The 10,981-nt window shown below is 42.1% G+C and overlaps 1 protein-coding gene across 1 annotated transcript in view; it reads left to right on the plus strand.

Moving 5' to 3' along the window:
- EBF3 (EBF transcription factor 3) overlaps nucleotides 1–10,981 on the plus strand; it is a 121,704-nt gene that overhangs the window by 86,714 nt on the left and 24,009 nt on the right. The window contains exons 8-9 of the mRNA XM_035890428.1: nucleotides 608–738; nucleotides 1,254–1,380. Coding sequence (XP_035746321.1) covers nucleotides 608–738; nucleotides 1,254–1,380 — 258 coding nt within the window. The remainder of the gene's footprint in view (nucleotides 1–607; nucleotides 739–1,253; nucleotides 1,381–10,981) is intronic.

Below are 10,981 nucleotides of genomic sequence, written 5' to 3' on the forward strand. Positions count from 1 at the left end.
TCAAGTAAATGGCTCAGGGATTCATGTCGACAAACAATATTAGATGTAAAATGTGTACCTTTGACAAAAGTATTAATATAGTGCTTTTGATTTTTTCCTGATGAAAAGTGAAAAGTAGTAATTACGGAGTGACAGAGGAAAATGAAGTTTTGAACCAAAAGGCAAAGTTCGCGGATGAAAAAACCCAACCCAATTAGCTGCTTATGAGGAATCGAAATTCAGAGCATTTGCTCTTCCATCTCCCTCAACAACCTTTTGATTGACTCTGCTTAGATCTGTACAGCAAAGCAGATAAATCGACATGCCACATGCATGCGATGCTTAATCATTTGTAATAGCCATATTTGCCCTGACATATAATTTGCTATATCAAGCCAGTTTTTTCTTGCTCACCAGTGTTCTGCTGCTTGGCCTTTGCTTTATAAAACATTTAATAGTTTGCTTTAAATACATCAACATGCTGATATACGATTGCCCTTTGTATGCCTCCTCGAGAAATCATGCACTTTCCTTCTATTGTGCTTTGCATGGTTTGTCATTGGTGAAGAGATCTCATGTCGGGAAAGGAGGGGTATTAAGGTCTTGATTTTCTGTCTTGTACAAGCAGCTACTCCGTGCATAAAGGCCATCAGTCCTAGTGAAGGCTGGACTACTGGTGGGGCTACTGTCATCATAATCGGAGACAACTTCTTTGATGGCTTACAAGTCGTATTTGGAACTATGTTGGTCTGGAGTGAGGTAAGCTACCGAAATTGGTGGGCTTTGAACTGTAACATTTTTCCATGAATGATTTTAACAAGCTGTCGATAGGCTATTGACATGAGGTATCATGAGATTTTGTTTCACCGTGCCTTTTTAGCCATGAATTCACATGTGACAATTGGCTACGCAGAGAGAAATATACTTGAGGCACGTCATGGCCCTCTAGTGGAAGACTTGCTGTAGGAGGTCTCCCAGTACAATTGGACAATTAGTGTTAAAATTACTAGAAGTAGCCTTAAGGAGACATATGGAGGCAATTTTCATATGAATGATGCCCTGTGGCCTTTCCTGCAAACGAAAACCAAGGATCGTTTACAGAGCTTTTCCTTAAAAAAACCTGCAGGACCCATATCTTCCAATGTGACAGCAAGAGGGGAGAATTTGGAGATGACAATGATTGAAAGTCATTTTCCTAATTATGTAAACTGGCTGGCATCGGTCTTATCAGGGCCATCTTGATTTAAGGTATGTTTTCTGTACGATTTTTATAGCTGATAACACCCCACGCCATCAGAGTTCAAACACCACCACGGCACATTCCAGGAGTTGTTGAAGTAACTCTCTCCTACAAATCCAAACAGTTCTGCAAAGGTGCTCCCGGCCGATTCGTCTACACTGGTAAGTGTATGGTTTCCTTACTCTTTTCAGGATAATAATTCCCATCTCCTAATGGTATACAGGCCGTGCAAAGTGTGAACGTTACAGTGCTGTCAAAAAATAGGATGTGTCTCGCAGGAAATGTAACTGGTGGTAGCTGGACCTCAAAATACCTGTTGGTGTGGGTACCCAGAAGCTCTGGTGCCTGTCCAAGCCTCTGGGGTCTCAAAAATGCCTCGATGTCTCATGAGATCAAGTTCTCTCACAAGATGCCTGCTACTTCCTGCTTTCAGTTTGCTCAGAAATAGATCAACACCGGTATTTCCTACTCCGCTCCAGCCAGAAAAAGGAGTTAAGAAGTATTCAGCGACGAAAAATATTTTTCAGACTATCTATCCAAACTTCTTGAACTTCCCTAAAGGTTCAGTTGAAGTTTTAGGCACCGGTTCAAGTAGCTGTTGTTGGATCCAAATAACTTTATCCGACCTTATTCACGACCTGGCTCTAAAAATTCTTTCAGACCTGAAACTTGGGATACAAACTCACGGGCCTGGGAATGATTTATTTGTGCCAATTCTTTTAAATACATTTGACTTTAATTTACAAGAGCACAAGAAAAAGGCGGAACTTTGTGGTTTCCAGTGGTTTTAATATGAAAATTCTTACTTTGGGATGAAGTATTGCTGGCTTTTTATCTCAAATGTGTATTACAGTTTCTCTGGCATTTAACAATGAACTTAACTGTGGTGCTGGGAGGGGAAAAAGGGAGAAATAGCAATTTAATTTACCGTACTTTTGGATGAGGATTCTAGGTAATAAATTTGATCGGATGAATCAATCTCTCTTTTGAAAACAAAGAGCCTTTAACTGTTTACTCGACAGACTGCAGGGATTCGGGGAGAGTTCTTGCTGCTTATTGGGGAGATAATGCAGATTGCGGATGATGTGCAGATGATGTGCATTTTGATGACTATTTTCCCACTAGACTGCAACTGTTTCTATCTATTAATTTAGATCTAATGGGAAAAGTGCGTTCCTGGGTAGTTTTAAGCCAGGACTTTTTAAACAGCAAACGCATCGTGGATGTGTTTCTCTGTCTGCCTAAGATCTGTCGCTGAAATGAACATTTAAGTGGAGGTAGCACCTGAGATTCCTATCTCCCATCTGCCCCCAAAGAACTCACAACCTGAGCAGGACCAGCGCTGGCTTTGGCACCTGGGTGCCTCACTTCTGGCTGACCGGGGAGAGAATATTTACATTTTCTTGACCTTTCTGATTGGGTTGCTACCGGCGTTCCCAAACGGGCTGGTGGTGCCCGTGGTGCTTTTGGTGCTTAAGAACGTATCTCGAAAGCGGACGTTGTTTTGTACTCTGCTGCAAAGGTGGTGACCGCAGGTGGGGCTGCCCGCAGTCATGGTTGCAGCCTTCAAAATGCTATTACCGAGGCAGCCCGTGCAAAGCTTCGGCAGAGAGGCCTGACAAGTGTGGCTATTTAGCGAAGATAAGTGTTCAGCAACATAAAAAATGAATGAATTAAAAGCCTTAGACGGAGTTTCCAGATATTTTAGCTGTTGCGAGCTGGTGCGGTTCCATTGCACACAGGGAAGTGCTGCAGATCTGAACCAGATGACGGTCTGGCTCTCGGTGCACAGCCCTGGAATTCTGAAGCGCTTTATAGTAAACTGATTTCTTAGGTGCAGATTTTGCAACTTTGGCGAATTTTGCTGTTTTGAACGTCTTTCTAATGTGTAAATGCAAATATGTATGAAACCGTAAGGAAAAGGCATTCGTTCCTTCTTTCCTGGGGTCGTCTTTTGTCTTTATCGCTAAGTAAAGATGTTCACAAGAACCGTGAGAATGTCAGGAGCTTCTCCCGCTGGAATGAAATCGTAATAAAGTTACATTCCTAACCGTGCTTTAACGGGAATACGCAGCTAAAACACCTTCTGAGGGAGACAAAAGCCTGTAGCCCAGCAATAAGAAAATAAAAAGATAAAGCCAGCGCCTGCCTGACCGAGAAACTTCTGCCTGCTTTGCTTTATCCTGAAGTGATAGGGTGACTGAGATAGTCTTTGGAAATTACAGCTGCCGTTGAGAGCGAAGCCAAGCCTCGCTGTATTTCAGAAAATGAAAATGATGTAGCCCTAGAGGAGGGAGGGGCCGAATCCCCAGGGCATCTGTTTCCCATCAGTGTCCCACCATGCTTGCAGTCTGGCTTGGCACTCTAACATTTAACCTTCCCAGCATGAGGTAGACCATAGGGCAACAAGGCTGCAGAATAATGAAACAAGAGTGTAGTGTGGTGTACAAAGCCTTTGTGAGCAGAGAAGTTGAGACATTAAATGATCAGGGTGCAGAGATATGAAAGTTCCAGATTTTTCTAAAAAGCCCCCATTAGTCTCACGCAGGAGGAGGAGCGCGCCGCCGCGCAGCAGGCAAAGGCAAGGCCTTTCCCCATCTATCCATGCCTTTTTGCCCGCTGCTTTCAACTATTATAAAGATACAATTACCTTGGGAGATTGTGGCAGTTCAGTTGATTAGCACGGTGAATTAAAAGAATGAGTCACAAATGACATGTCCAGCTCTTCTCTACTAGTCCTTTGTATTCCCAGTATACCTCACCCCTGTTGTAAGAAGGTCAAAAATTAGAGAGAGATAACAATTTTCAAGCAGCTAGCACTTAGGAGCAGAATTAACAATCATTCTGTATGTAATTGCCAGTTAATAGTAAATTGCCTTCTAGACTGTAAAATGCAATATAAACTGGTGGGCACCTAAAATTAAATTAATGAGGTATTTGCTGCATTTAAAAGTGAATCGTGCAAATTAATAACTGGGTACAATACTTGTTTTAATATATACCGAAGGGTGCATCGTTCGCTTGTTTAATAATAATTTAAAAAGTGCTACCTGAAAAAGTCTCTCTCTCTCTCTGAGTAAACCGGGTGGTTTGTGCAGGTTGTAGCCAGAATTTTGCTGGTAAAGTCTTCCAGGTTTCTAAATTAAATATCAGAGATTATTTTTTAATTAGGATATAAGCACTGCAGCGTTATTTGATTATGGCAAATTGTGATTTGTATGCTTCTAAATGAAATTATGTTACAGATAAAATTGCACCTTTACACACATATTTTAAGCTCCGTAGATTCTGTTGGTTTACTTTAAGATGAGCGGCAGTACTGTATTTACAATGTATTTGTGCCACCGCGTTACTGTTTTCTCTAAGCGTGTATTTTGCATAATGATTTCCTAGCGAATAGAGGAAGCCTGGCCCGACCCGGGGTACGCTAAAATAGTCTCAAAGAACGCTATTTGGCACGTGGAGCTTTCCACGCTGGCGGCTTTCACCCTCGTGTTTCTGTTGCACTCTCTTATTTTGATAACTTCTTTTGCTCAGTTGAAGGAATGACCCAAATTGTCAGGAGACAACAGATCATTTGCAGTAGACTGTACCCGGTTGCTGTACAAGGTATTGGCATTCGATTGCAAACATGTCCAAAGCAGACGTAGAGCAAGCGTGAATGTTGAATACATGGAACCATTCCCAGGCCTGCAATGCATTTGCTAGATGTGAACATAAAAATGATTATTTTGCACAAAGACTTGCATTCAATTTTAAGCTTATGAAACCATTACTCAACCAGTAATCGCTCACAGTTTGTGTTCCTTCTGATAGAGTATTTATGTTGAAGAAGTACGGCCGGGCTCTAGGGCTGGCACGGCACCAAGGGGGGGAAGCCCTCTCTAGTCACTACATTGTCCAGATTTTTCGGTTTGGCTCGGTTTTGCCTCGGTACGGAGACCTCCGCTTTGGCTGGGTTCCCTCGGTTAACCCCCCGCTCCACTTCCCCCTCTGCAAGATCTCGTGTTCCTCAAGTATTTTCGAGATCTTTTGTGTGCATTCAAATGGGATTCTGTCAATGGCGCTGTTACACTGTTTAGAGTCAATAGCTCCCTTCCATCACAGCCAACACAAACTAGCTGTCTCATAGGTCAGTGCTCTTTAAACAAATTACTTGTATCCACAGAGCAAATGATTGTTAATTGCCTCCCACAAATCATACTATTTTTACTATGCTAAACTACATGCTAATGCCTGAGTTAAATTTAAATCACCTGATTATTTCTTGTACATATTCAATTATTGTTCTTAAGTGTGAAATCTGGTGACTTTGCAAAACGAATGCTAAAAATAGATATAATGGATACAGGGCTTCGTTGGAAAGCCTTAAAAAAAAAAAAAAGTACAGTTACATTCATTTTAATGAAATCCTCAGCATTTCTAATTCATATATATTGCATTTCCTTTCTTTTTTTTTTTTTTTTTTAAGTGCTGTTGTCCTGAAGCAACTTACAGTCACTGTTATTACAGTATTGGTTATTTATTGATCAGAGCTTGTGTCGGTATCGGTTGTTAGCAAGCTGGAAAAAAACCAAGGTAGAACAAATATTCTCAGCCTTTCTTCCAGATGGGTCTTTCTAAGTCAGTCAAAGTTAGCCTTACGGAGTCAAAACCAGAAAGCACCTCTGTTAATCACATTTAACCGCTTTAGCGCGCTCGAGTAAAATGTGTTTTTCCTTAAAACAGCCATGTCGAAGGGAATGACATCCCAGTTAACTGTCTCTTCTTACAAAGACGGGTTTTCAGCATGACATACATTTTTAATTAATAGGGCGATGCTAAACATACAGAAATGATTCAGAGGCGTCGAGTCAATAGCGTGTTGGATAATGTATATTATATAATAGCTCTTTTTTAAACAGTAGCAATTCCAGGTTTATCAGGGTCATTGTTGTCCCCTTTCTTTTCTGTCTCAGAGGAGGCCAGAAGAATGAGACATACCATTTGTGCTATTGCACAAGTAGACTATTTGTCCTAATCAGTGACACCCATTTACTAGAATTGCTTAAAATGAACTATACCTCATACAGAAATCGCACATTTAGAGTGTTCCATTCATCATCTGAAAATTGAGGGCCAGTAAACTTTTCTGTTCCTCCAGCGGGATCATAGACATGCATCAAAATGTTAAAAAATGATTGGTGAGAGAGAACTGTCACCCATTTATCAAGGAAAAGGAACATTATTTGCTAATTTCCCAACCAAGGCAGTGACAGGGTGCTTCGTCTTTAGACCCATGGTGACCAACATGGCCTTTTTGTTATTAGTACAAGTCAAGCGCTTTTTGGCTGTTGCTAACAAGACACATTTGTCTATCATCAGAGAGTGCTTTATTTTTTTCCAAGTAGCTGTGACCAAAGTCTGCTCCCAGTGCCATGAGTGGCTGCACCTCGCCAGGTCGTGGTAGCACTGAGTCACAGCAGAACTGATAAATCACAAAGTTTCCGTGTCAAGGTGAAGGTATTGACTCTGCTGTACCCAAACTGACAAAATGTAGCACTGAAGCGGTGGCAATTCATCTTGGGGAAAAAAAAAAAAAGGACAAAAGGGTCATCTTGGCTTCATGTAATAATCAGGAAAATTTGAGTGCTGAATAAGACCTTTACCGCGTTTTCTCTCAAAAAGGGGGGGGGGAAATGCTTCTTTCCTTTTCTCTGTATGCCGTAGGTAGTCTATAGCTAAATAGTAAAATCTGTTTCCTGGACATTCAACTGTCTAATTCTATTTTTATTTCTGTAAATTTAGGTTTATTGCTATTTTTTATTACCGCTGCCTGATTGTAACGCTCAGCCTGAAAACTTCTCAAAGTTTCGAATCAAAGAAAAAAAAGGTGGAAGGAGAGGAAATAAGATATTTCACTGCAAATGTACATCTTGTTCTCATATTGTGAAAGCAAGATAGCAAACAGAGAAATCTGGGTTGCGTTGGAAGATATCCAGCCGAATGTCTGGTTTTGGCTAGTTACTGCTGTACATGATACATGCCTACACCAGTATTCCCATTAAATTAATTTGTACCCTCATTGAAGTGCTATTGAGCTGAAAAGAAACATGTCCGCTGACTTCATGGCCTTTGCATTGAGTCTAACATAACATGGAAATAAGGCAAACACCCAGAAGCTCAGGGTTAATAAGAATAATGACTTTATTGTATTTTGGAACTTCTTACACCGCTGTGTCTTACAGTGCTACTGCTATAATTTAAGAGCTTGGTAGCGTGTCCACGTCAAACCTTAGTTGCTGGGAAGTCTGCATCTTAGAGACATGGTTTTTTGGCCAAGCGATTTTTATGAAAGTTGGTTTAAAGGCGCTGGCATGGGCCTGAAGCCTCGTGAACAATTTTTTTTATTTATTTTTTTTTTAAATGAATTATCTCAACTGTAGAGAATGCAATTTGCTAAAGAAAAAAAATCAAAAGGTGTTTCAAAAATATTTTGGATGTCCGCTATTATTGATATTTTAAAATAATTCCTTAGACATTGGCCACTAGGCAGCTTCTTAACAAAACCTAATGTTTCTAAAGAATTTTTAAACCCATTTCACAAGCATACGGACTACAGCTATTTCCACAAGAGTTGTTAGTCAATGTAGCTGTTATTCACAGGCTGAATATAAATTACTGTAGATGACTATTGATTTTTAAATACACAAACTTTCATTGAAACCCCGCAAAGTTGCATGATTGGAAAAGCTCCGTGGCAGAGCTGTTGTTCCTCACGCGGTGTTTGCTGAAGGGCGGTTGATGCTGACCCCCGGCGTAGGCTGCCCCTTTGGAAGCGCGCGTGCCCCTTGTCATGGGTGGCCGTTGGCCACCGACGCACAAGCTGATGGAGGGGTGCAGATACCTATGCTAGCACGCTTTCTGAATTCCTTTTTTCATCCTAGTCTTCCATGAGCTTGAAAGTTGCAGCCTAGGACCAAATAGTTTTATATTTTTAATCACACAATTTCCAACATATACAAATATTAAGGGGGGTAAGAAAGGAATTTTTTTGACACAATCTTGAGACTACCTCCTTAAACATGGATGTGCAGTGTGGATCCTCAGAAAGCTTTTTTTTTATCTTGTTAGATACCCGAGTAAAAACCTTCAGCACTTTCAGTTTTCTCTAAGCTAAATAATTTCAGTATTTAAAAATATTTTTAATTTTTGCTACATACCTATTTTTGAATTATCACTGGAAACTTAACTAATAGTTTTACACAATTCTGAACCATTAGAATGCTAATAACAAGGGCTTTCTTCCTGTTTTTAAAGTTCCAACATCCGCTGTGCTTAAGCATTTGACAAAGTTTTTTTATAGACTCATTGAATTTAGTTAATTGAGGTATTTTTTCCAATATCCACGGGTAATACAGAGATTTCACAACTTTGAGTAAGACATTTTTGTTTAAAATTATTATATGATGGAGGAAATTGTAAAAGCTTTGTTAGATGATATTAAGGGTCTGTTTATAAATCCTAATTGTCTAAATAGTACATTAAAATATTACCATGTTATATTCTTATGCTGGGTGATCACTACCAAGTATAAATGGAGAGAAGTTGTGCAGAAAACCGGCTCTTACAGATGTATGCTGTAGCATCATAGATTTCATATGGTTCTGAGATGGATAAATTCCTTTGAAGAGCTAAGCCAGTGAAGACAGGCAAATGATCAGATTTTCCATAATTCTCTGAACTTGTGGGAGCAAGGTGAAGGAGATGGACCGAAACCCATCTGTCTGTGAGAAGGAGGTGTTTCTTCAGCCAGGAGGCCTTGCAGAGGAATAAACTCCCAAATAATAGCGCAAGTACAAAACCAGATGCGAGCCCAGTTTATTTCAGTAAAATATATCTTAATTAGTAAAATACCCTGGAGTATTAAATAGTTGAGATGTGATGTTTTGCTGCTTTGATGTAGTACCACAGGAGCGAAACACTTCACCAAATCGGCCATACGCCTTGTTTTTCGGAGTAGGATATTTTGTCCCGTTAGTCCTATCATGTTGTTTTCATAAAGCGCCTTGTTTTTTTGTAGTTACTTATGAATTAGGCTGGCACTTCCTTGGCATGATGGGAGCATTCAACATCTGATACCATACAGGTTTCCTTCCCCTTTTCCCCTTCACTGAAATACTGCCAAGCCCCTCCTTTGCAACGCTCCGTGCTCACGACTGACAAGTTCAGGCTTCTGACTGGTGTGACCTCATGATCTGCTCATCTGATAGATGTTTAAATTGGGGTAAATTTGCAGATGCTTTACATGGCAAACTGTTCTCAGATTGAAATGAATGACGTGGTCGGTTATGGTAACTCGGTTAACCCATACACCAAGTACCCTGCAGGTGGGTTTAGTTTAAGTGGTTTCCATTTACTACTTCATACTTCACCTCTTGAATACGTTTTTCTAACCCAGTATCATTGACTCTAAATATCTGTAAAAGCAGCAGAGTGATGTCTGTACAATGCAGTAGGTTGGGTTGGTGCCTTAGGATGTCCCTGTACAGGTGAGGCTCGCTGCTCCCCATAAATCCAGGTTCCAGGGCCATGGTCCATCTATCCAGGCGCCCACCTGATGGCCTGGGGGGGTGATACTGGGGAAGCATATGCAGGCAGAGGGTGTATGGGGTCCTGTCACTTGTGTACTGCCCGCGCTGCCACATTCGTCACTCATTTTTAGTGTCTTGGGGAGCACAGAGCTGGGGAGATGACAAGCACCGGTTGGGTAGGGGCAAGGGTGCGGAGCTTGCACCAGAACTGGCTGCTTCTCACACAGCTATGCCAAACCTCATGTTGAAAATTTTTGGTACCTCTCTTCGAGGCGGGTTGCCTGGTATGTGAGGGTCACTGAACCCAAAACACGGCTGCTTCCAGCCTCCCCCCTCACAGCCTCCCCAGGGCGTTGCTGCGCTGGTTCCTCCAGCTGCCCAGCGGAGAGGACTCCTGAGCAGGCAGAGTCCTTGTGCTTTGGGTGCCGGTCAACTTCAGCCCTGCAGCCGTGCCGGAGGAGGCAGCGGGCAGCGTGGGCAGGCTCGGGGAGGGAGGTGGAGCTGGGCAACGCTCTGCTGGGAGAGCTGCAGTCCCGTCCCAGTTCTGTGATCCTACCTTAGTATTTGTCTACAGAACTTGAAGTCTGCTGTCCACAGGGCTCACCCGGCCCCGGAGGAGGGCTCTCGGGAGGTCGACATGGGTGCCCATCCTCCTCCACCTTCCTGGCGTGCTGCACAGCTGCAGCGTGTGCCCGCGTTTGCTCAGACTGCCCCAGCCAACACTCTGCCTTTTTACTGGGGCTGCCATCTTGCTTCACAGAATCTTCTTTTTCTTTCTCTTTTCATCTTTTTAAAATTCCCTTTCTCCCTTGCTTTTTCCCTTACTTTGTCCGTCTCCCTGCCATTCGTTCATTCATTCATTTAAAGGAAATCTGTAGCTATTATGATGGTAATGATGGTTTTGGCAAACATAAGAGCTCGAAACATGATTGTTTTCAGTAGAAGTGGAAACGAAGGCGTCCTTGCAGAACCCATGATCATGAAGATATTAGTGCTTTACTTGTGACTGAGTGCCACCTACCAAAAGGTGTGCCAAAGAATCATAGAATCATAGAACCATAGAATGTTTTGGGTTGGAAGGGACCCCTAGAGGTCACCCAGCCCAACCCCCCTGCAGGAGCAGGGACACCTTGAACCACATCAGGTTGCTCACAGCCCCGGCCAACCTGGCCTGGAATGTTCCCAGGGA

The sequence above is a fragment of the Egretta garzetta genome, unplaced genomic scaffold, assembly GCF_000687185.1.
Source record: "Egretta garzetta isolate BGI_Z169 unplaced genomic scaffold, ASM68718v1 scaffold152, whole genome shotgun sequence".
NCBI classification, from domain to species: domain Eukaryota; kingdom Metazoa; phylum Chordata; class Aves; order Pelecaniformes; family Ardeidae; genus Egretta; species Egretta garzetta.